Source organism: Heterodontus francisci, chromosome 1 (assembly GCF_036365525.1).
Source record: "Heterodontus francisci isolate sHetFra1 chromosome 1, sHetFra1.hap1, whole genome shotgun sequence".
Taxonomy (NCBI): Eukaryota; Metazoa; Chordata; class Chondrichthyes; order Heterodontiformes; family Heterodontidae; genus Heterodontus; species Heterodontus francisci.
Genome location: NC_090371.1, coordinates 138,513,611 through 138,540,064, shown reverse-complemented (window position 1 = coordinate 138,540,064; position 26,454 = coordinate 138,513,611). Strand labels below are relative to the sequence as shown.

The 26,454-nt window shown below is 45.9% G+C and overlaps 1 protein-coding gene across 1 annotated transcript in view; it reads left to right on the top strand.

The window, feature by feature from the left end:
* The window catches only part of wdr19 (WD repeat domain 19), a 209,785-nt gene that overhangs the window by 33,980 nt on the left and 149,351 nt on the right, over positions 1-26,454 (top strand). Inside the window, exons 5-7 of the mRNA XM_068036669.1 lie at positions 2,936-3,051; positions 13,327-13,442; positions 18,839-18,919. Of these exons, the coding sequence (XP_067892770.1) occupies positions 2,936-3,051; positions 13,327-13,442; positions 18,839-18,919 (313 nt within the window). The remainder of the gene's footprint in view (positions 1-2,935; positions 3,052-13,326; positions 13,443-18,838; positions 18,920-26,454) is intronic.

The following is a 26,454-nucleotide window of genomic DNA, read 5'->3' as shown; positions in this document are numbered from 1 at the left end:
TAGACTTGGACAATATCGAGGCTTGGGCTTTTAAGTAGCAAGTAACATTCGCGCCACACAAGTGCCGGGCAACGACCATCTCCAACAAGAGAGAATCTAACCATTTCCCCTTGACATTCAGTGGCATTACGATTGCTGAATTCCCCCACTATTAACATCCTGGCGGTTACCATTGACCAGAAACTGAATTGGAGTAGCCATATAAATACCCTGGCTACAAAAGCAGGTCAGAGGTTAGGAATCTTACGGCAAGTAACTCACCTCCTGACTCCCTAAAGCCTGTCCACCATCTACAAAGCACAGGTCAGGAGTGTGAAGGAACACTTTCCACTTGCCTGGATGGGTACAAATCCAACAACACTCAAGAAACTCAACACCATCCAGGACAAAGCAGTCCACTTGTTTGGCACCCCATTCACTTCCTCCACCACCGACACACAGTGGCAGCAGTGTGTACCATCTACAAGATGCAATGCAGCAACTCACCAAGGCACCTTAGACAGCGCCTTCCAAACCCGCGACTTCTACCACCTAGAAGGACAATGGCAGCAGGTGCATGGGAACACCACCACCTGCAAATTCCCCTCTAAGCCACACACCATCCTGACTTGGAACTATATAGCCCGCCGTTCCTTCACTGTCGCTGGGTCAAAATCCTGGAACTCCCTAACAGCACTGTGGGTGTACCTACCCCACATGGACTGCAGCAGTTCAAGAAAGCAGCTCACCACCACCTTCTCGTGGGCAATTCAGGATGGGCAATAAATGCTAGCCTAGCCAGCGGTGCCCACATCCCATGAATGAATAAAAAAGAAGGTCCAATTAGTGTCCGGAGTGCTTTCTGTATTGAAGCAACTACTTATCACGGCTATTTTAATAATATCATTATATTGTGCTCCTTGTGTTTAAAAAAAAAAGTGAGTACTTTACTAATGGAGAGTTAGATACTGAGCAGAGGTGTAAGTACGTTTGAGAGGATCAAAGAAGAACAATTGAGAAAATATAACCACTTTCGAGTCCACGGGATTAAAGCAAATAAAGGCTTTGATCAAGCATATACAAGGGAGAAGCCTCTGGTTCACCAAAGAGCTTCTCAGTAATAGTTTGTAGCACACATTTATAGAATACAATCACCATTACTCATTGTACTCACTACCCTGACACATTCCAGGCCTACAGTTTGAACAAAAAACTGGATTGCGTTGCCCCACAAACATCCTCCCTAAACCTTGCAGCTGCTAGTGAAGCTGCCAGTTCCCATAGTTTATTGCATCCTGTCTCATCTCCAGTCTCCCTTATCTCTTTGATTAGTGAAGCAAGGACAACATGTTTACACAGATGTGGAGGCAATTAGGTTCTGGGTTGTACAAATCCCAGAATATTGGTCAAGTATCTCATCATGCCATGGTCCCCTACAACTACAGTGTTTCATGTTTATTCTAGGATTATTAATGCATTCTAATGCTAAATAATCTACTAATGTTCCCTATTGGTCCCGCTTCAGTAAAAGTAAGAAATCTTACTCTTTCCTCCTTTTTCTCCATGTGAAAGCCTTGCTTCTTTTATGGTCTAGAGGGTTAGTTGACCAGCCCTCATATCTTTGTCAATGATACTCTTCAGCTGGTCGCTAGAAAGAAAATAATGAAAAAGCTTACCTTTATATGGGGCCTTTCACGACCTCAGGAAATGCCAAAGCACTTAAAAGCCAATGTAGTACTTTTGAATTGTAGTCACCATCGTGATGTAGAGAAATCTGGCTGCCAAATGGTGCACAGCAAGGTCCCACATACAACAGTGAGATAACTGTCTAGATAATGTGTTTTAAGTGATGTTTGGGGTTGAGAGATAAATGTTAGCGAGGATACTTGGAGAACTCCCTGTTCTTCTTTGAATAGTACCATGGAATCTTTAACATCCACTGGAGAAGGCAAATGGGGCTTCCATTTAATATCCTTCAACAGTACAGTACTTCCTTTATACTGTCGTCAGCCTGGATTACCTGCTCAAGTCTCTGGAATGGGGCTTGAACCTGCAACCTTCTGACTTTGAGTGAGAGCGCTACCACAGAGCCAAGGCTGATACCTTGAAACAATAGGAGGATTGCAACAGAGGCTGGTGAGTCTTCTTTCCCCTCCAGGATGTGTCAAGCCTTTTGCTAATTGAGCATTTATCAGTCCACTCTGTACCACAGTGCTTTGGTGCTCCACTGTTCTGATCAACATACAATTTGGATTTTAAAAATAGTGAAAATGAAGAAAGGGATTTTTTTTGAATTGACTTCAAAATGTAGGGCAGGTGACATAATTTCCAATTTAGGAAATTATGAACAAAATCAATAAATAGGAACTTATTACATCATGGATATTGATTTAGGAAGTAACCTATTGCTTAACTGCATCAGATGCAGCATGTTCTCTTTCAAAAGGAAAATCAACTAATTGCTGTTTCAAAAAGTATTGGATGGGGTACAACTTCAAGTTAGGCATAAGAATAGATGGAGTTGAATTAAAAAGCTAATTATGGACTTTGGACTGCCTCGAGTTTTCAACAGGAGGTAGGTGGGCTGGGTGGAATTTTCTGTATTCATTTTTAAAATTATATCACAATCTTTAAGCAAGATATTTATGTAGAATTATTTTAGAACTTTCAACAACTTCAAGCCAGCTTGGAGTTGTGCTGCTGATGCTGAGAGGGAAACTAGGTGACCTGCTTCCATCAAGTTATGATAGATGAATTTCTGGCAATGTCCCTTTTGCCAGCTGTAGTTTGGATGAAATAGCATCTATATGAACTTCACCTGATTGTTTTCTGTCCTCTGCAGGAAGCCTATGCAACCTCTCTCCATGCGAAGTACCATGTGCCCCCCCACCCCCACCCCCCCCCCAGCCCCCCATAGTTTATGGTTATAAGTCTTAGTTCCAGTATATTTTTGCAGGGACCAGATGTCATTTCTGATGTGGTCAAAAGCAGGATCACTTCTTGCTGTTGGAACAACCAAAGGAAATCTGCTTGTCTATAACCTACAGACCTCCCGCAAAGTTCCAGTCCTTGGTGAGTAAAACGTGACCTATCTTGGTACATCTTTTTTTAGATCCTTTGTCTTCTGAAAATTTGAAAAGCAATTAGTCAGTTGTTCTGATTCAATATTTTACATTCCCTTACTTGTGTAATATCAAAATTCTGAAATAAGTTTTTATATTTACATCCTTTAACCTAGAATTTCCTCTGTTGTGTAATTGAGTTAACATCTCTTGTAGGTGAAGAACTACCTTCTCGCAGAGATGTAAACTGGATGTCGGCCAGCGTTCTGAATTAGGGTTGTTTACATTTTTAAGATGGGTTCCCGGGCCTCCTTTGGGGAGTCCTGCTGGTTTGGGGATGGACTTTTTCTGCAGCAGGCCACCGAGGCCTGTGACATTTTCCAGTCGTTATGAATGGAAAATTATGGCCATGCTTCGTGTGCCTAAGTTTTTAATTTGTACTTTTGGCATGCGAAGCTCCATGCCAAGAATTTAAGTTTTTAATATTAAACCTAAACTCTGTTTTACTCTCCATTTTGCTTCCCAAGCTTCGATCAGCCCCTCTCATGAAACGATTTAGTTTTATCTTTTTTTTAAAAGGTATAAATTAAGGGCAGTACATTGGTGCATCATTTTGAAGTAGTAATGTTGGGGGAGTGACTGACCTCCATTCGCACTTCCCAACAGTAAACATCCTGAAGTTTGCTTGGGAAATTAAACTTGCACTGTGACACCCTAGGTATAAATATTTTTAAATTTTCAATTTATCATATAAATAAAATGCTGTCTGATTTGTAGTAGATGTACAATGGGAGTTATTTACTGAAAAATAAATGATAGTGATGAAATTGAAGGGTGCATGACTTGTGAAGGCTCAATTTGCTCATGGTTTATTTTTTTGTAATCTGTTGTGAAAATTTTCTTTTTGTGACTGATTTATTTTATGATGGTGTTTAAAAATATATTCTAGATTAGGGCAGAATAATGGTGTAATGTAGCTGTAGCTCTATGACTTTGCATAGCCGAAGAGGTGATTTTGAAACTGCAGTAGATTTCAACTGATTCATATTGGTACCCGGTGGATTGTAGTAGATCCCTGCTTTAGCTTAGACACTGTTCTTTGAGATTGAGCTCCAAGCACTTTGATCTTGCTTTTCTTCAATTACAACAAATGCAGGTGTAAGATGTGTGTCCAAACAGTTCTCCTTCATAGTTTGGTACACTGAGGCATGCAACAGAAGGCCTTCCTTTTGCCCATTTACAAGAGCTTTACTTGTGCAAAAAGTGGGAAGAGGAAATGGTGCAGAGATGGCAGTTCTGGTTTACACCAACCTGTTGCTTATGCAGTGAAGAGATGTCAGCCTCATAGCAGGCATATGGCTTTGGCAGAGCTCTTCTCACAAGCTGTTGGTGACTATTAGGTTTGAAATGTGGCATTGAACTTGGATATCTAGAAGATTAGGATCACTTAACTGCACAAGCTGTTCTGTATAGATCCTTTACACAATATATTTGGACCTACCTGACGTCTGGGGCGGCGGCGGCGGACCTGAAAGGAACAGGGCTGAAAACCTATAAATAAAGAGTGGGGCTCGATGCCCTTCACCTACCTGACGTCCGGGGCAGCGGTAAACTCTCTGACTGTTCCTGTGCACGCTCAGTTTGGATTTAGTTTAAAAAAAAGAATAGTGACATCACTGAAATTCTGGGCGCTGATTGGTCGGTGGGCGGCAGCTGTTATTGCCTGGGGATAACTGATTGATTGGAGTTTAAAAAAAAGGTTCCTTTTAAATTAAAGCCCTGGGATAGCTACCTGTAAATTTTTAGTATTTACTGGCTATACTAGTGCTGTTTGCATGGAGTGAGGCTGTAAGTTAAATGTGGGTATTTTCGTTGGCTGGGGGCGGTGGAAGGTGCTCTTTGATCTTTTTCTTTCTCAGTCTCAAAGGTACAGGGAATAAAAGTCAATTGTAAATAGCTGGTAAGATATTACACGTGCAAGTTTTTTTTTTCATTGTAGAAGTAAGTAATGGCGGGTCAGCTTGGCCAAGCGGAATGTACCTCCTGTGCAATGTGGGAAGTCGTGGAAGTGCCATATGACCTTGGTGAACATGTCTGCAGAAAGTGTCTCCAGTTGCAGAAGCTTGAGCTTTGGGTTTCGGAGCTCAAGCGGCGACTGGAGTCACTGTGGTGCATCCGCGAGGTGGAGGACTACGTGGATGACACGTTTCAGGAGGCAGTCAAGCCAGTGCCTAGGCGAGCACAATCGGGGGGTGGTGACTGGGTAGCTGCCGGACGGACAAAGAAGTCAGGGCAGGTAGTGCAGGATTCCCCAGACGACATCCCACTTTCTAACTGGTATTCAGTTCTGAGTACCGATGAGGGAGAGGGTTCCTCTGGAGAATGCACCAAGAGTCATGACCGGAATGTCATGGCTGACCCAGCTGTGCTGGGATAGAAAAAAAGGGACAAAAGGGCAATAGTGTTAGGGGATTCTATGGTTAGAGGAACAGAGGTCTGTGGTCGCTGACATGATTCCAGGATGGTATGTTGCCTCCCTGGTGCAAGGGTCTTGGATATCACCGAGCGGCTACAAAGTATTCTGGGGGGTGAGGGTGCACAGCCGGAGGTCGAGGTCTACGTTGGTACCAATGACATAGGTAGAAAGAGGGATGAGGTCCTGCAAAAAAAATTTACGGAGCTAGGCAGCAGATTAAAAAGTAGGACCTCAAAGGTTGTATCTCTGGGTTTCTTCCAGTGCCACGGGCTAGTAAGTATACGAATAGGAGGTTAGAGAAGATGAATGCATGGTTGGGGAGATGGTGCAGGAGGGAGGGCTTTAGATTCTTGGATCACTGGGCCTGTTTCTGGTGAAGGTTGGATCTATATAAGATGGACGGGTTGCACCTGAACCAGAACGGGACCAGCATCCTTGTTGGGAGGTTTGCTAGTGCTGTTGGGGGTGGGGTTTAAACTAATTTGGCAGGGGGATGGGATACTGAGTAGAAGCACAGTGATGTACGGTGATGTACAATCAAATATAAATGTGAAACTAAGTCTGTTCGGAGGACAGAGTAAATGTAGACCTGTTAAGGCTGAGGCAAATAATGCAAGGCTGAGGCAAATAATGCAAGGCTGGATTGTATTTATTTTAATGCAAGGAGTCTTACTAGTAAGGCAGATGAATTGAGAGTGTTGATTAACACATGGGAATATGATTTTATTGCTATTACTGAGACATGGTTGAGGGAAGGGCAGAACTGGCAGCTTTATATCCCAGGGTATAGAATCTTCAGACGTGATAGGGGAGGGGGTAAAAGAGGAGGTGGCATCGCACTGTTGATTAAAGAGACAATTACTGCAGTAAGGAGGGATGATATCTTAGAAGGTTCCTCTAGTAAGGCCATATGGGTAGAACTTAAAAACAAAAAGGGGGCTATTACTTGGCTGGGAACGTACTACAGGCCTCCAAACAGTCAGTGGTAGAGGAGCAGATATGTAGGCAAATCTCAGAGTGGTGCAATAATAATAGGGTAATAATAGTAGGGGATTTCAACTTCCCCTATATTAGAGGGGATAGTATAGTGCAAAAAGCTTAAAGGGGGCGAAATTCTTCAAGTGCATTCAGGAGAGCTTTTTGAGCCAGCACGTAGAGAGTCCTACAAGAGGAGGGGCGGTACTGGACTTAATCCTAGGGAATGAAGCCGGACAAGTGGTAGAACTGTCAGTGGGGGAGCATTTCAGGGATAGTGACCACAACTCTGTAAGATTTAAGGTTGTTATGGAAATGGGCATAGAGGGACCGGAAATAAGAGTACTGAATTGGGGGAAGGCAGATTTCAATATGATAAAACAGGATCTGGCCAAAGTGAACTGGGAACAGCTTCTTATAGGAAAGTCTACATCAGACCAGTGGGAGTCATTTAGCAGGGAAATTGTGAGGGTTCAGGTGCAGCATGTTCCTGTAAAGGTGAAGAGTAGGACCAACAGGTCAAGGGAACCCTGGATGTCAAGGGATATAGAGGACTGGATAAGGAAAAAAAAGGAGGCGTATGGCAGATTCAGAGTGCTGAAAACAACGGAGGCCCTAGAGGAGTATGAAAGTGCAGGGGAGTACTTAAAAAAAAAAAGTAATTAGAAGAGCGAAGAGGGGGCATGAAAAATCACTGGCAGACAAGATAAAGGAAAATCCCAAGGTGTTTTATAAGTATGTTAAGGGCAAGAGGATAACCAGGGAAAAAGTGGGGCCCATTAGGGATCATAGAGGCAACTGTGTGTGGAGCTGGAGGACGTAGGTGAGGTTTTGAACGATTACTTTTCATCTGTGTTCACTGTGGAGAAGGATGATGTAGGTGTAGTGATCAGGGAAGGGGATTGTGATATACTTGACCAAATTAGCATTGAAAAGGAGGAAGTATTAGCTGTATTACTGGGCTTAATGGTGGATAAATCCCCAGGCCCAGATGAGATATATCCCAGGCTGCTATGTGAGGCAAGGGAGGAGATAGCGGGGGCTCTGACACAAATTTTCAGATCCTCTCTGGCCACAGGAGAGGTACCAGAAGATTGGAGGACAGCGAATGTGGTACTATTATTCAAGAAGGGTAGCAGGGATAAACCAGGTAATTACAGGCCAGTGAGTCTAACATCAGTGGTAGGGAAATTATTGGAAAAAATTCTGAGAGACAGGATTAATCTCCACTTGGAGAGGCAGGGATTAATCAGGGATAGTCATCATGGCTTTGTCAGGGGGAGATCGTGTCTAACAAATTTGATTAAATTTTTTGAGGAGGTGACTAGAGGTGTAGATGAGGGTAAAGCAATTGATGTAGTCCCTATGGAATTCAGTAAGGCTTTTGATAAGATCCCGCATGGGAGATTGGTTAAGAAAGTAAAAGCCCATGGGATCCAAGGCAATTTGGCAAATTGGATTCAAAATTGACTTAGTGGCAGGAGGCAGAGGGTGATGGTAGAGGGTTGTTTTTGCAGTTGGAAGCCTGTGACCAGTGGTGTACCGCAGGGATCGGTGCTGGGACCCTTACTGTTTGTAGTGTACATTAATGATTTAGACGTGAATATAGGAGGTATGATCAATAAGTTCGCAGACGACACGAAAATTGGTGGTGTCGTAAATAGTGAGGAGGAAAGCCTTAGACTACAGGACGATATAGATGGGCTGGTAAGAGGGGCGGACCAGTGGCAAATGGAATTTTATCCTGAGAAGTGTGAGGTGATGCACTTCGGGAGGTCTAACAAGGCAATGGAATATACAATGGATGGTAGGACCCTAGGGAGTACAGAGGGTCAGTGGGACCTTGGTGTGCTTGTCCATAGATCACTGAAGGCAGCAGCACAGGTAGATAAGGTGGTTAGGAAGGCATACAGGATTCTTGCCTTTATTGGCTGAGGCCTAGAGTATAAGAGCCGGGAGGTTATGATGGAGCTGTATAAAATGCTAGTTAGGCCACAGCTGGAGTACTGTGTACAGTTCGGGTCGCCACACTATAGGAAGGATGTGATTGCACTGGAGAGGGTGCAGAGGAGATTCACCAGGATGTTGCCTGGGCTCGAGCATTTCAGTTATGCAGACAAACTGGATAGGCTGTAGTTGTTTTCCTTGGAGCGGAGAAGGCTGAGGGGGGACCTGATAGAGGTATACAAAATTATGAGGGGCATTGATAGGATAGATAGGAAAAAACTTTTTCCCTTTGCGGAGAGGCCAGTAACCAGGGGGCATAGATTTAAGGTAATAGGCAGGAGGTTTCGAGGGGAGTTGAGGAAGAATTTTTTCACCCAGAGGGTGGTTGGAATCTGGAACACTGCCTGAAGGGCTGGAACACTCACGACATTCAAGAAGTATTTAGATGAGCACCTGAAACGCCATAACATACAAGGCTATGGGCCAAGTGCGGGGAAATGGGATTAGTTAGGACAGGTGCTTGATGGTCGGAGCAGGCGCGTTGGGCCGAAGGGCCTGTTTCTGTCCTGTAAAACTCGATGACTCTAATGTAGCTGATGAGGCAACTCAGAGGCTTGTGATGAGACAGTGCTTACACATTTCTAGGATTTGTTGTCTGCTATGATTGAATACAGCAGGACAAACAATTAGTCCTAAAGCTATGTACTCTAATCTTCATTTGCTTCATCAATGATCTTCCCTCCATCATAAGGTCAGAAGTGGGGATGTACACTGATGATTGAACAATGTTCAGCACCATTCGCAACTCCTCATTCACGCCACTCAAGTGCCAGGAAATGACCATCTCCAGCAATAGAGAATCTAACCATCTCCCCATGACATTTATTGGCATTTCCATCACTGAATCCCCCACTTTCAACAGCCTGGTGTTACCATTGACCAGAAACTGAACTGGACCACCCAGATAAATACAGTGGCTACCAGAGCAGGTCAGAGGCTAGGAATTCTGTTGCGAGTAACTCACCTCCTGACTCCCCGATCCCCTATTATAGCTGTTCGATGGGTAGGATGTGTATCCATGCTGTAATCGAGTGCATGGTGCCAATGAACTTGGACACTTTATGGTGGGTTTTGTTGCTTACTATGCCATTCATGGAGAATTTCTGGCATCCGTCTACCTAGTGGGAGCTCAAACCTGTGCATGATAAGGTCAGGATGAGACTGAAAGTTGAAGCAGTATGTACTCTGAATACTGAGTTCATCTGTTTGAATTTTTCAGACCCAGTGGCTTGGGCAGTTCAGGTTTCAGTGCTGTTTCTTCATTAATGGAGCACTTTCCCATGTTCCAGGATATGTTCCTAGATTCTAAGAAACCCAGTAACCAAAACGAGCACTTACAGATCTGGTGTAGCACAACCATCTCCAGATCAAAGCTCCCTCTACTCTACGCTAACCATGTACTGCACCTTAGCCCCAATCCCAGAAGAACACAAGCTTGTAGGAAAGCGTCTTACCCCTGCACTGTATCTCCCTACAAAAGCACAGCAGCACCAAGGTGGAACGCACTCTGTGGTGCACTATTTTAAGGACTCCAATCCCTAGTTTCCTTTTTTTAAAATTTGTTCATGGGATGTGGGCATGGCTGGCTAGGCTAGTTCTTGAGAAGATGGTGGTGAGCTGCCTTCTTGAACCGCTGCAGTCCATATGGGGTAGATACACCCACAGCGCTGTTAGGAAGGGAGTTCTAGGATTTTGACCCTGCGACAGTGAAGGAATGGTGATATATTTCCAAGTCAGGATGGTGTGTGGATTAGAGAGGAACTTGCAGGTAGTGGCGTTCCCATGCATTTTCTGCCCTTGTCCTTCTAGGTGGTAGAGGTCGCAGGTTTGGAAGATGCTGTCTACTGAGCTTTGGTGCATTGTTGCAATGCATCTTATAGATGGTACACACTGCTGTCACTTTGTCGGTGATGGAGGGTTTGATTGGCACGCCATCCACAAACAATCAAATGGGCTGCTTTGTCCTGTCTGGTGTTGAGCTTCTTGAGTGTGGTTGGAGCTGCACCTATCCAGGCAAGTGGAGAGTATTCCTTCACACTCCTGACTTGTGCCTTGTAGATGGTGGACAGGCGTTGGGGAGTCAGGAGGTGTGTTACTCGCTGCAGGACTCCTAGCCTCTGACCTGCTCTTGTAGCCACAGTATTTATATGGCTACTGCAGTTCAGTTTCTGGTCAATGGTAACCCCCCAGGATGTTGATAATGGGGATTCAGCGATGGTAATGCCATTGAATGTCAAGGGGAGATGGTTAGATTCTCTCTTGTTGGAGATGGTCATTGTCCGGCACTTGTGTGGCGTGAATGTTATTTGCCACTTATCAGCCCAAGCCTCAATATTGTCCAGGTCTTGCTGTATTTCTACACAGATTGCTTCAGTATCTGAGGAGTCGCGAATGGTGCTGAAAATTGTGCAATCATCAGTGAACATCCCCACTTCTGACCTTGTGATTGAAGGAAGGTCATTGATGAGGAAGCTGAAGATGGTTGGGCCTCAGACATTACCCTGTGGAACTCCTGCAGTGATGTCCTGGAGCTGAGATGATTGACCTCCAACAAGCACAACCATCTTCCCTTGTGCTGGGTATGACTCCAACCAGCAGAGAGTTTTCCCCTGATTCCCATTGTCTCCAGTTTTGCTCGGGCTCCTTGATGCCATACTCTGTCAAATGCTGCCTGAATGTCAAGGGCAGTCACTCGCACCTTACCTCTTGAGTTCAGCTGTTTTGTCCATGTTTGAACCAAGGCTGTAATGAGATCAGGACTGAATGGCCCTGACGGAACCCAAACTGAGCGTCACTGATCAGGTTATTGCTAAGCAAGTGCCTCTTGATAGCACTGTCGACGACACCTTCCATCACTTTACCAATGCATGAGAGTAAACTGATGGGATGGTAATTGGCCGGGTTGGACTTGTCCTGCTTTTTGTGTACAGGACATACCTGGGCAATTTTCCACATTTCCATGTAGATGCTAGTGTTGTAGCTGTACTGGAGCAGCTTGGCTAGGGGCGTGGCAAGTTTTGGAGCACAGGTCTTCAGTCCTATTGCTGGAATGTTGTCAGGGGCCCATAGCCTTTGCAGTATCCAATGCCTTCAGTCATTTCTTGATACCACGTGGAGCGAATCAAATTGGCTGAAGACTGGCATCTGTGATGATGGTGACCTTAGGAAGAGGCCGAGATGGATCATCCACTGGGCACTTCTGGCTGAAGATTGTTGCAAATGCTTCAGCCTTATCTTTTGCACTGATGTGCTGGGCTCCCCCATCATTGAGGATGGGGATATTTGTGGAGCTACCTCCTCCAGTTAGTTGTTTAATTGTCCACCACCATTCAGGATGTGGCAGGACTGCAGAGCTGAGATCTGATCCGTTGGTTATGGGATTGCTTAGCTCTGTCTATCGGATGCTGCTTCCGCTGTTTGCCATGCAAGTAGTCCTAGGTTGTAGCTGCACCAGGTTGATGCCCCATTTTGAGGTATGCCTGGTGCTGCTCCTGGCATGCCTTCCTGCACTCTTCTTTGAACCAGGGTTGGTCCCCTGGGTTGATGGTAATGCTAGAGTGGGGGATATGTCGGGCCATGAGGTTACACATTGTGGTTGAATACAATTCTGTTGCTGCTGATGGCCCACAGCACCTCATGGATGCACAGTTTTGCATTGCTAGATCTGTTCGAAATTTATCCTATTTAGCACAGTGGTAGTGCCACACAACACGATGGCGGGTTTCCTCAATATGAAGACGGGACTTTGTCTCCATAAGGATTGGGCGGTGGTCATTCCTACCAATACTGTCATGGACAGATGTATCCGCGGCAGGCAGATTGGTGAGCACAAGGTCAAGTATATTTTTCCCTCTTGTTGGTTCCCCCACCACCTGCTGCCGTCCCAGTCTAGTAGCTATGTCTTTTCAGACTTGGCCAGTTCTGTCAGTAGTGGTGCGATCGAGCCACTCTTGGTGATGGACATTGAAGTCCCCCACCCAGAGTCCATTCTCAGTGCTTCCTCCAAGTGCTGTTCAGCATGGAGGAGTACTGATTCATCAGCTGAGGTGGGGTAGTAGGTGATAATCAGCAGGTTTCCTTGCCTATGTTTGACCTGATGCCATGAGACTTCATGGGGTCCAGAGTCGATGTTGAGGACTCCCAGGGTAACTCCCTTTCGACTGTATACTACTGGGCCGCCACCTCTGCTGGGTCCGTCCTGCCGGTGGGACAGAACATACCCAGGGTTGGTGATGTCTGGGACAATGTAAGGTCTGATTCGGTGAGTATGACTATGTCAGACTTTTGCTTGACTAGTGTGTGGGACAGCTCTCCCAACTTTGGCACAAGCCCTCAGATGTTAGTAAGGAGGACTTTGCAGGGTCAACAGGGGCTGGGTTTGCTGTTATTGTTTCCGGTGCCTTGGTCAATGCCGGGTGGTCTGTCTGGTTTCATTCCTTATTGACTTTGTAGCGGTTAGATACAACTGAATGGCTTGCTAGGCCATTTCAGAGGGCATTTGTGGGTCTGGAGTCACATGTTGCCCAGACCAGGTAAGGTGAGCAATTTACTTCCCTAAATTTCCATTTCCTATTTGAGCCATTCTATAGTGTCTGCATTCGGGTTGCCAGTTTAGTGGTAGCTTTTCATGGTTCTGGGCAGGTGCTCATTAGAAACTGGGTTGAAACTGACTTGGAACCTTTATATTCATTTGTCTGGGGTAGTTTAGAACCAGTGTCACAAAGGTGAAATGATTGTGTGTGAACCTACTCTGTCACTCAGTCGCTTGTCTTTTATTCATTCTAGCAGGGGTTAATCTTTATTTCTTTTTTCACACCAATATCTCAGGGAAGCACACAAAACGAATCACTTGTGGTTGCTGGAGTTCACAGAACCTGCTCGCACTGGGTAGCGAAGATAAGACGATAACTGTCAGCAACCAGGAGGGAGATACCATTAGACAGGTGAGAGAGAGAACATTACAGCCTGGATTGCCAATGTTTGTCATTTTAATGCGGGTGATTTATTTAAAATGGGTTAACACTGGCATTAAAATAACCCCAATTAGAAAAGCTAGGCCTAAAAATCTACAGAACTTTTGCATGAAATCTCTCTGGTAAGATTTATAATGGAGTTGCAAAGTCGTAATTCATTTAAGGGATACAAATAGTGTGAATTACTCATGCAATGTAATTAGAATGTTGAAGCAAGTTCTGAACTTGAAGTGATCCAAATTGAACATGTTTGGATTAATTTGATGAAAATCCTGTTCAGGTCAATCTGTTGTTTTCCATGTGCTGGATTCTTTTAAAACATCCGCCACCTGTGGTTGGATTTTTAGTTTTTAAGTTATTATCTTTTATTGATTTTAGTGGTCACTATCTAATTCCTTACATAATTCCTCATGTTAATATTCAACTGTTCATCAAGGATGGCAAGGTCTTTGAGAACAGATTTTGGTGCCAGGCATGAGGGTCTTCAGTTATGTGGACAGACTGGAGAAGTTGAGATTATTCTCCTTTGAGAGAAGGTTATGGGGAGATTTAACAGTGGTATGCAAAATTCTGAAGGGTTTTGATAGCATAAGTATGGATAAACTGTCTCCACTTTTTCTTTTATATGGTAATAACAAAAAAACCAAATCAGATATCAATATCTAAGTCAGATACCCAGGCCAAAGTTCCTGTTATAATTGCGTGGCTATCTTGTAGGCTGCCTGCAAATTTCCTTTGAGGACGGTATTCGCTGATGTGTGCCAGGGTCTTTTTAGGAGCTCCACAATCACATGATGGGGATACTTTAATCTTCCATCTGCGGAGAAGGTGGCAGCATCCACCATGACATGTTCTGAGGAGGTTGATGGTTGTTCACTGTTTGCGAGGAAGGTTTGATCCTTCAGGTTGTACTGTGGGCTCCTCTATATGGAATTCATTTGGTATGTTGCAGTTCTTCCAAACATTAAGCCATGGTTATTAAAGCTGAGGGGAGATTGCCGAAGAGTTTTGGCAACGTTCCAAAATAACCTTCTAGATTTGAGACAGGTTTGTGATAGATTGGTCAAGATGGCCTGCATTAGCATGTCTTCACCGATGTAGCGGTTGTATTTTCTAGGGACTGCATATTTGCAGCGATGTTTGCTAGCACAGGCAGCCAGGATGTTGGTGTCGATAAATGTGTGCCAGTGATAATTTTCATCGTAAAGTTCAGCTGGCCATCTGTGGATTTGACATCCGTACTTGATAACCATGCCAGAGGGCGGTACTCCGCTGTAGTGTACACCAGGACGGATGCTGCTATACGGAGGGTTTGACTGTCTGCTCCCCATGTGGATTCAGCGATTTTCTGGATCAGAGTGATCCTACTTTTTAGTTTCTTCCCAAAGTCTGGAGATGCTGATATATGACATGGTGCGATCGAACATGACACCTGAGTAGGAGGGGTTTTGGCATGGTTTACATCTGCCACAAAAGGAGCTTGGTTGCAGAGTTTGCATATCTTGATTTGCTTGATGGGTGTTGAGGTGGAATGCCGAAGTTATCGTCTTTTCCAGTTTGGCCGAAGTTGCCATCGGCGGAAGAAGGCCATCCACTATATATTAGTGGTCAGGGTCTCCTCAGTGGCAGACAGGTTCTTGTTTTGTGTAGCCAAAGCAATGTCATCAGCATATATGAACTTGCAGGACTCTGTTTTGGGCAAATCACTGCTGTAAGTGTTGAATAACAGGGGTGCCAGGACAGAACCATGGGGAAATCCATTGTTCATAGCTATATGTCCTTTACCTGATCTTCTGAATATCCACGAGTGCCACGACAGTCTTGAGTTGGTGTGGAAGCCTGCTTCGATATACGTTGCTAACGCTGACCCTTGGTTGCATTAGTTATTTCTGCTCTGGAAGCCCGCTTGCTCCTTAGGGATGGTTAGCTTGATAATTGGGCGAGTCTTTGGAGTAATAGCCTCCCCAGCAATTTGTGATAAGTGCAAAGTAAAGAGATCGGGCTATCGTTGAATGCCTCAAGTAATCTTCCCCTGCTTCAGGAAAGCAATTATTTTAGCCTTCCTCCAGATAGATAGAATTTTACCGGTTACCAGTACCTCAGAGAAGAAGGAGGTTGACCATCTCTTCGCTTTGAGTCTCAGTGCTTTTAAGGGTGCTAGGTAAATACCATCTAGACCAGCAGCTTTTCCAGATTTGATTGTCGACAGGGCTATGTTCAATTCGTCCAAGGTGAATGGATCAGACGTAGTTGATAGTTTCAGTGCCGCCATCAAGTTTGTTGCCCAGAGCCTTTGATATTTATGTCAAGTGGGATGCAATGGCATCAGCTCTGATGGTCCTCCTGTGTTTGTAAGCAGGATTTGCACTGCCAAGTTGAAGACGCAGAGCCCATGCTGTCCTGTTGGAGTGAGTGAAGTTAGCCTTCTCTGCAAGGCTCTTCCGCCTTTCACATCTCGATGAGTTCAAAAGGAAATTGGGTATGCACCTGAAGAGAAGAATTTGCAGGGTTACGGGGAAAGATCGGGGGAGTGTGACTAGCTGAGTTGCCCTTGCAGAGACCTGATATGGACACGACAAGTCAAATGGCCTCCTTCTGTGCTATAAACATTCGATGATTTTATAAATCTACAGCAGGATATTAAATTCATATTCAAGACTGTTCACTTATGCTAAAGTGATAAGGAGCTGAGCTTCAGACTGCACACAGCATTCAATGAACTATGATGGTCTTCTCGTCAGATCACCATTGCAAGGATAAAAGAATCCATTACTTAAGTTAATTTCATTATTATGTTCCAATTTTCTGTAAAGACCAAGTACCTTGGGTAGCAGTTGACCACACCATCCTCCTCCAATGCCTCTCCACAGTGGTTCAGCTGGGTGAGACTGCACTGGCCTGGTTCCATTCTTATCTATCTAATTGTAGCCATAGAATCACCTCCAATGGCTCTTTTCCCGCTCCTGCACCATTACCTCCGATGTCCCCAAGGATCTATCTTTGGTCCCCTCCTACTTCTCACCTACATCATCTGAAAACAGTATGAGTTGTCGCATGTCTCCACCACCTCTCTTGATTCCTCCACTGTTACTAAATTACCATACTGCTTGTCCAACATCAGTCTGGCAACTGTCTGAGGCTCAGCCAGACTGTTCACAACCGTGGTGCATATTTGACCCCGAGATGAGCTTCCAACCACGTATCTGCACCAGCACTAAGACCATCTTTTTCCATCTCAGTAACATCGCCCGACTCTGCCCCACCTCAGTTCATCTGCTGTTGAAACCCTCATCAAAGCCTTTGCTAACACTAGACTTGACTATTCTAACACACTCCAGGCTGGTCTCCTTAATCTTGAGGTCATCCAAAACTCTGCTGCCCGTGTCCTTACTCGCACCAACTGCCCTTGCCTATCATTCCTCTGCTCACTGAACTGCAGTGGCTGCCGGTCAAGCAACGCCTCAATTTTAGAATTGTTTTAAAGTCCCTCCATGGTGTCACTCCTCGCTATCTCAGTAATCTCCTACAGCTCCACAGCTGTTGGGAGATATCTGTGTTCAGCTAATTCTGGCTTCTTGAGCATCCCTGATTTTAATTGCACCACCATTGGTGACCGTGCCTTCAGCTGCCTAGGCCCTAAGCTCTGGAATTGCCTCCCTAAGTCAGTCTGTCTCTCTTTCCTCCTTTAAGACATTCCCTAAAACCTACCTCTTTTGCTAAACTTTTGGTCATCTATTCTAATATCGTCTTGTGTGGCTCGGTTTCAAATTTTGCTTTATAATGCACCTGTGAAGCATCATGGGGCATTTTATCACATTAAAGGTGCTATATTAATGCAAGCTGTTGTTGTTGTAGTGGTTCAATGCTTCAATCCCCAAACTATATGACATAGAGCAATACGTTCCTTCTTCACAACAGACCATTATTGAAATGTACAGAAAAGCGCAGAATCTTACAGCACAGAAGAGGGCCATTGGGCCCATCATGCCTGCGTCGGCTCTTTGAAAGAGCCGACGAGTTACTAGTGGTGTACCGCAAGGATCTGTTTTGGGGCCACTGCTGTTTGTCATTTTCATAAATGACCTGGAAGAGGGTGTAGAAGGGTGGTTAGTAAATTTGCGGACGACACGAAGGTCGGTGGAGTTGTGGATAGTGCCGAAGGATGTTGTAGGGTACAGAGGGACATAGATAGGCTGCAGAGCTGGGCTGAGAGATGGCAAATGGAGTTTAATGCGGAAAAGTGTGAGGTGATTCACTTTGGAAGGAGTAACAGGAATGCAGAGTACTGGGCTAATGGGAAGATTCTTAGTAGTGTAGATGAGCAGAGAGATCTTGGTGTCCAGGTACATAAATCCCTGAAAGTTGCTACCCAGGTTAATAGGGCTGTTAAGAAGGCATATGGTGTGTTAGCTTTTATTAGTAGGGGGATCGAGTTTAGGAGCCACGAGGTCATGCTGCAGCTGTACAAAACTCTGGTGCGGCCGCACCTGGAGTATTACGTGCAGTTCTGGTCACCGCATTATAGGAAGGATGTGGAAGCTTTGGAAAGGGTGCAGAGGAGATTTACTAGGATGTTGCCTGGTATGGAGGGAAGGTCTTACGAGGAAAGGCTGAGGGACTTGAGGTTGTTTTCGTTGGAGAGAAGGAGGAGGAGAGGTGACTTAATAGAGACATATAAGATAATCAGAGGGTTAGATAGGGTGGATAGTGAGAGTCTTTTTCCTCGGATGGTGATGGCAAACACGAGGGGACATAGCTTTAAGTTGAGGGGTGATAGATATAGGACAGATGTCAGAGGGAGTTTCTTTACTCAGAGAGTAGTAGGGGCGTGGACCGCCCTGCCTGCAACAGTAGTAGACTCGCCAACTTTAAGGGCATTTAAGTGGTCATTGGATAGACATATGGATGAAAATGGAATAGTGTAGGTCAGATGGTTTCACAGGTCGGCGCAACATTGAGGGCCGAAGGGCCTGTACTGCGCTGTAATGTTCTAAAAAAAAAAGCCAATTTCCAGTTAGTTCCATTCCTTGCTCTTTCCCCATAGCCCTGCAAAATTTCCTTTTCAAGTATACGTCCAATTCCATTTTGAAAGCCACAAATGAATCTGCCTTCACCACACTCTCGGGCAGTACATTCCAGATCCTAACCACTCACTGCATAAAAAAGTTTTTCCTAATGTTGCCATTGGTTCTTTTGCCATTCATCTTAAATCAGTGTCATCTGATTCTCGAGCCTGCCGCCAATGGGAACGATTTCTCCCTATCTACCGTGTCTAGACCCCTTCAGATTAAATACAGTTTTTGATTGTTTAATACTGGGTGCACTTACTCCATTGTCCTGAGCCTCAATTGTTTCTGTTTCAACAGACCACAGTGAGAGCAGAGCCAAGTGATGTACAGTTCTCAGTGATGAAGACAGATGAACGGGCATCAGTGGGAGAAAGCACGGTGAATTCCCTGGAAAATCTGATGTTCTACATTCATGAATTACATTACATTTTTTAAGCAGGTTGACCACCCAGAAAGCAGTCAAGAAAGCAGTCCTTTGTTGTGAAGTTGTGCCTTTAGGAAGGTGCATAAGACTGCACAGGCCTATTTCACTTAGAGGGGCCCTATTCCACAACTGAAAATGTGGTAGGATGAGAATTCTGGCTTCCAAATGCTGGGTGGGGTGGGTCATTAGCAACAGGAGGGTTGGTGCTTGTGCCATTTGTGGCACTTTCTGGGCATCTGTCACATGGAGTACCAAGAAAATCAAGGTGGTGCCTTGACAGTCCATCTAGGGGTGGGCCATTGACCCCAAAGGCAGGCAAGTACTTTGAATAGACTAGTGATTTTAAACTTAAAGCTTTTCCACCAGCATTTGATTGCTCTGGGATCAATTGCCATTAGGAAAATGATATGGTGGGGGTCACTTCCACTAAAGAATTTCAGGTATTTTTAAAATAATAAACAGAAAATGCTGGAAATACTCAGCAGGTTTGGCAGCATCTGTGGGAAGAGAGGCAGAGTTAATGTTTCAGGTCTGTGTGACCTTTCATCAGAACTGAGAAAAGTTAAAAATGTAATAGTTTTAAGCAAGTGTAAGGGGGCAGGGTGGAAAAAGAACAAAGGGAACATCTGTGATGGGGTGGAAGACAGGAGAAATTAAATGGCGGCACAGTGGCGCAGTGGTTAGCACCGCAGCCTCACAGCTCCAGGGACCCGGGTTCGATTCTGGGTACTGCCTGTGTGGAGTTTGCAAGTTCTCCCTGTGTCTGCGTGGGTTTTCTCCGGGTGCTCCGGTTTCCTCCCACAAGCCAAAAGACTTGCAGGTTGGTAGGTAAATTGGCCATTATAAATTGTCACTAGTATAGGTAGGTGGTAGGGAAATACAGGGACAGGTGGGGATGTTTGGTAGGAATATGGGATTAATGTAGGATTAGTATAAATGGGTGATTGATGTTCGGCACAGACTCGGTGGGCCGAAGGGCCTGTTTCAGTGCTGTATCTCTAATCTAAAAAAAAAGAGTTGGTGGTGCAGGGCCAAAGGGAGTGGTAATGGGGTAAGTAAAGAAACAAAAGATATGGCTAGAGGAGTTGTGAATAGTAGCATGAAGAACAGCTGCCATCCGAAAGCAAAAATGAGAGTAAAGCCAAAACCTGCTAAGAAAAAGGGAACAACATTGAACTCAATGTTGAGTTCGGAAGGCAGTAAAGTGCCTAATTGAAGGATGAGGTGCTATTCCTTGAGCTTACGTTGAGCATCACTGGAACACTGCAGGAGGTTGAGGACAGAGGTCAGTGTGAAAGCAAAGTGGAAAATTAAAATGACAGGCAACTGGAAGCTTGGGGTCATGCTTGCGGACTGAATGGAGGTGTTCCGCAAGTAGTCACCGAATCTGCATTTGGGTCTCTCCATTATAGAGCAGACCGCATTGTGAGCAGCGAGTATAATATACCAATATACTAAATTGAAAGAAGTAAATATAAATCGCTGTTTCACCTGAAAGGAGTGTTTGGGGCCTTGGATGTTGAGGAGAGAGGAGGTAAAAGAGCAGATGTTGCATCTCTTGCGCTTAAATAGACTGGTGCCATGGGAAGTGGAGGGGGTGTTGCGGAGGGATGCTGAAAGGGGAGGGGAAGATGTATTTGGCAGTGGCATTATGCTGGAGGTTGCAGAAATGGTGGAGGGTGATCCATTGAATACAGAGGCTGTTGGGGTGGAAGGTGAAGACAAGGGGAACCCTATCATGGTTCTGGGAGGGAGGGGAAGAGGTAAGAGCAGAAGTGAGAGAGAGAGAGAGGGGGTGGGGGACTTGGAGAGAGAGAGGGATGGGGGAGAGGGAGAGAGGAAATGCGATGGACACGGTTGAGGGCCCTGTCAACCACGGTGCAGGGGAAATCCTCAGTTGAAGAAAAAAGACATATCAGAACCGCTGGTATGGAAGGTTGCGTCATCAGACCATATGTGATGGAGGCGGAGAAACTGGGAGAATGGAATGGAATCCTTACAGGACATAGGATGTGAGTGTCGTTGGCAAGGCTAGCATTTATTGCCCATCCCTAATTTCCCTTGAGAAAGTGGTGGATCATAGAGTAGGAATAGGCCATTCGGCCTGTCGGGCCTGCTCTGCCTTTCAAACAGATCATGGCTGATCATCTACCTCAGGGTTGTCCAACGTACATAGGATCCAGCCTGTCAAACGTTTCCATCCGGCCTGCAGATGTAAACTGTTCCCGGGGCCATTCCTCATCCTCATCGTGACTGGAGATACGCAATTTCCATTGCCAGACCAGTTTTTGAACTATTGCGGTCAGTTTCACAGCTGACTGCTGCTGACATAGGGAATAGCCATTTCCCAACAGACTTGGGGTTTTCCGGTGGGTTATGACTTATTTTTTTTAAATGCCTGCTGGAAAACCAAGAGTCTGTTGGGAAACGGCTGTTCCCGATGTCAGCAGCTGTCATCTGTGAACTGACAGCGCTCTTTTTTTTAAACGAACTGACCAACCATCTGCTGAATGTTCTACTCTCTGCAATTGTGTGAGAGAGAGGGGGGGGGGACAGGGGGAGAGATAGAGGGGGGGGGGGGGACAGGGGGAGAGATAGAGGGGGGGGACAGGGGGAGAGATAGAGGGGGGTACAGGGGGAGAGAGAGGGGGTGGGGGACAGAGAGAGAGAGGGGGTGGGGGACTTGGAGAGAGAGAGAGAGAGAGAGGGATGGGGGAGAGGGAGAGAGGAGAGTGGAGGGGGGTGGGAAAGAGAGAGATCAACGTCTCTCCTGAAAGATGGACATCTATCCAGGATACTCTGCATCGCAATATCAAGTATGTGAACAAAGATTGACTACTTATGCAAGCAAAAGCAATGCCAGGTATGTCACTAAATCAGTTTTCAATATTGTGATGAGAAAGCAGGTCAATAAATTAGTCTTCTCATTTAAAGCTTATTCACAAAAATGCACATTTGTTTTAAATTTAACATTTTTAATGCCTTTATCTTTTGAAATTTGCTCACCGGCCCCCTGGGCTGAGCAAAAATCATAATGCGGCTGTCTGCCTGAAAAGGTTGGACAACCCTGATCTACCTCTACGCCATTTTTCCTCATTATCCACGTATAGAGCTGCCTTTTTGAATTGCTGCAGCCCATGTGGTGTAGGTACTCCCACAGTGCTGCTAGGGAGGAAGTTCCAGAAATTTGACCCAGTGATAGTGCTGGAACAGTCAGGATCCCGTGTGACTTGGAGGGGAACTTGCAGGTGGTGGTGTTCCCATGCATCTGCTGCCCTTGTCCTTCTAGATGATATAAAATGCAGGGTTGAAAGGTGCTGTCTAAAAAGCCCTGGCAAGTTGCTGCAGTGCACCTTGTAGACGGTACATACTGCTGCCACTGAGCATCAGTGATGGAGGGCTTTAATGTTTGAGGTGGTGGATGGGTTTGCCGATCAAGTGGGTTGCTTTGTCCTGGATGGTGTCGAGCTTCTTGCTTTGTTGGAGCGGCAGTCATCCAGGCAAGTGAAGAGAATTCCAGCACACACCTAACTTGTGCCTTGCAAATGGTGGACAGGTTTTGGGCAGTCAGGAGTGAGTTACTCACCGTAGAATTCCCAGCCTCTGAGCTGTTCTTGTAGCCACAGTATTTATGTGGCTGGTCCAGTTAAGTTTCTGGTCAGTGGTAACATCCAGAATGTTGATGGTGCAAGTGTACTTGCCCCTGGCCACAGGAAAGGTGGAACTGGTTGAATTTCCGGCAGGGGATGTTATCCCATTAGTTCCACCTCTGATTCTGGCCCCCAGTTCAAGTATTTTGGGACCATGATATTTAAAGGGTTGTTGTTCTTATAAAGTTCAGAGCTTTGGAGCTCTACTTCTGTACGTGGGTCTCAATATTATTCACTCTTCTTCTTTGACCTCCTTGTCTTGAGAGACAATGGGTAAGCATCTAGAGGTGGTCAGTGGTTTGTGGAGTAGCGCTTGGAGTGCCTATAAAGGCCAATTCCAGAGTAACAGACTCTTCCATAGGCGCTGCAGATAAAATTAGTTGTCAGGGCTGTTACATAGTTGGCTCTCTCCTTGCGCTTCTGTCTTTTTTCCTGCCTACTGCTAAGTCTCTTCGACTCGCCACTCTTTAGCCCCGCCTTTATGGCTGCCCGCTAGCTCTGGCGATCACTGGCAACTGACTCACATGACTTCTGATCAATGTCACAGGACTTCATGTCGCATTTGCAGACGTCTTTAAAGCGGAGACATGGATGGCCGGTGGGTCTGAAACCAGTGACGAGCTCGCTGAACAATGCATCCTTGGGGATCCTGCCATCTTCCATGCGGCTCACATGGCCAAACCATCTCAAGCGCCACTGGCTCAGTAGAGTGTATATGCTGGGGATGTTGGTCGCCTCGAGGACTTCTGTGTTGGAGATATGGTCCTGCCACCTGATGCCAAGGATTCTTCAGAGGCAGCGAAGATGTAATGTGTTAAGACATCGCTCTTGGCTGACATACATTGTCCAGGCCTCGCTGCTGTAGAGCAAGGTACTGAGGACACAGGCTTGAAACACTTTTTTTTTGTGTCAGTGCACCATTTTCCCACACCCTCTTGGCCAGTCTGGGCATAGCAGCGGACGCGTTTCCCATGCGCTTGTTGATTTCTGCATCGAGAGACAGGTTACTGGTGATAGTTGAGCCTAGGGAGGTGAACTCTTGAACCACTTTCAGAGCATGGTCGCCGATATTGATGGATGGAGCATTTCTGACGTTCTGTCCCATGATGTTCATTTTCTTGAGGTTGATGGTTAGGCCAAATTCATTGCAGGCAGCCGCAATCCGTTCGATGAGTCTCTGCAGACATCCTTCTGTGTGGGATGTTAATGCAGCATCGTCAGCAAAGAGGAGTTCCCTGATGAGGACTTTCCATACTTTGGTCTTCGCTCTAAGATGGGCAAGGTTGAACAACCTGCCACCTGATCTTGTGGGGAGGAAAATTCTTTCTTCTGAAGACTTGAACGCATATGAGAGCAGCAGTGAGAAGAAGATCCCAAACAGTATAGGTGGGAGAACACAGCCCTGTTTCACACGACTCAGGATAGGAAAGGGGTCTGATGAGGGACCGTTATGCTGAATTGTGCCTTTCACGTGATGGAATGAGGTGATGATACTTAGTAACTTTGGTGGACATCCGATCTTTGCTAGTAGTCTGAAGAGACCACGTCTGCTGACAAGGTCAAAGGCTTTGGTGAGATCTATGAAAGCAACTTAGAGGGATAGCTGTTTTTATTTTATTTTATTTACTTAGAGATACAGCACTGAAACAGGCCCTTCGGCCCACCGAGTCCGTGCCGAGCAACAACCACCCATTTATACTTCTTCTTTTTTCTTTTGGGCCTCCTTATCTCGAGAGACAATGGATACGCGCCTGGAGGTGGTCAGTGGTTTGTGAAGCAGCGCCTGGAGTGGCTATAAAGGCCAATTCTGGAGTGACAGGCTCTTCCACAGGTGCTGCAGAGAAATTTGTTTGTTGGGGCTGTTGCACAGTTGGCTCTCCCCTTGCGCCTCTGTCTTTTTTCCTGCCAACTACTAAGTCTCTTCGACTCGCCACAATTTAGCCCTGTCTTTATGGCTGCCCGCCAGCTCTGGCGAATGCTGGCAACTGACTCCCACGACTTGTGATCAATGTCACACGATTTCATGTCGCGTTTGCAGACGTCTTTATAACGGAGACATGGACGGCCGGTGGGTCTGATACCAGTGGCGAGCTCGCTGTACAATGTGTCTTTGGGGATCCTGCCATCTTCCATGCGGCTCACATGGCCAAGCCATCTCAAGCGCCGCTGACTCAGTAGTGTGTATAAGCTGGGGGTGTTGGCCGCTTCAAGGACTTCTGTGTTGGAGATATAGTCCTGCCACCTGATGCCAAGTATTCTCCGAAGGCAGCGAAGATGGAATGAATTGAGACGTCGCTCTTGGCTGGCATACGTTGTCCAGGCCTCGCTGCCGTAGAGCAAGGTACTGAGGACACAGGCCTGATACACTCGGACTTTTGTGTTCCGTGTCAGTGCGCCATTTTCCCACACTCTCTTGGCCAGTCTGGACATAGCAGTGGAAGCCTTACCCATGCGCTTGTTGATTTCTGCATCTAGAGACAGGTTACTGGTGATAGTTGAGCCTAGGTAGGTGAACTCTTGAACCACTTCCAGAGCGTGGTCGCCAATATTGATGGATGGAGCATTTCTGACATCCTGCCCCATGATGTTCGTTTTCTTGAGGCTGATGGTTAGGCCAAATTCATTGCAGGCAGACGCAAACCTGTCGATGAGACTCTGCAGGCATTCTTCAGTGTGAGATGTTAAAGCAGCATCGTCAGCAAAGAGGAGTTCTCTGATGAGGACTTTCCGTACTTTGGACTTCGCTCTTAGACGGGCAAGGTTGAACAACCTGCCCCCTGATCTTGTGTGGAGGAAAATTCCTTCTTCAGAGGATTTGAACGCATGTGAAAGCAGCAGGGAGAAGAAAATCCCAAAAAGTGTGGGTGCGAGAACACAGCCCTGTTTCACACCACTCAGGATAGGAAAGGGCTCTGATGAGGAGCCACCATGTTGAATTGTGCCTTTCATATTGTCATGGAATGAGGTGATGATACTTAGTAGCTTTGGTGGACATCCGATCTTTTCTAGTAGTCTGAAGAGACCACGTCTGCTGACGAGGTCAAAGGCTTTGGTGAGATCAATGAAAGCAATGTAGAGGGGCATCTGTTGTTCACGGCATTTCTCCTCTATCTGACGAAGGGAGAACAGCATGTCAATAGTCGATCTCTCTGCACGAAAGCCACACTGTGCCTCAGGGTAGACGCGCTCGGCCAGCTTCTGGAGCCTGTTCAGAGCGACTCGAGCAAAGACTTTCCCCACTATGCTGAGCAGGGAGATTCCACGGTAGTTGTTGCAGTCACCGCGGTCACCTTTGTTTTTATAGAGGGTGATGATGTTGGCATCGCGCATGTCCTGGGGTACTGCTCCCTCGTCCCAGCACAGGCATAGCAGTTCATGTAGTGCTGAGAGTATAGCAGGCTTGGCACTCTTGATTATTTCAGGGGTAATGCTGTCCTTCCCAGGGGCTTTTCCGCTGGCTAGGGAATCAATGGCATCACTGAGTTCCGATTTGGTTGGCTGTATGTCCAGCTCATCCATGACTGGTAGAGGCTGGGCTGCATTGAGGGCAGTCTCAGTGACAGCATTCTCCCTGGAGTACAGTTCTAGGTAGTGCTCAACCCAGCGGTCCATCTGTTTGCGTTGGTCAGTGATTATGTCCCCCGATTTAGATTTGAGGGGGGTGATCTTCTTGATGGTTGGCCCAAGAGCTCTCTTCATGCCATCATACATTCCTCTGATGTTTCCGGTGTCTGAGGCCAGCTGAATATGGCTGCATAGGTGTTGCCAGTAGTCGTTTGCGCAACGCCTAGCTGTTCTTTGTGCAGTACTTCTGGCTGCTTTAAGTGCTGCGGATGTTA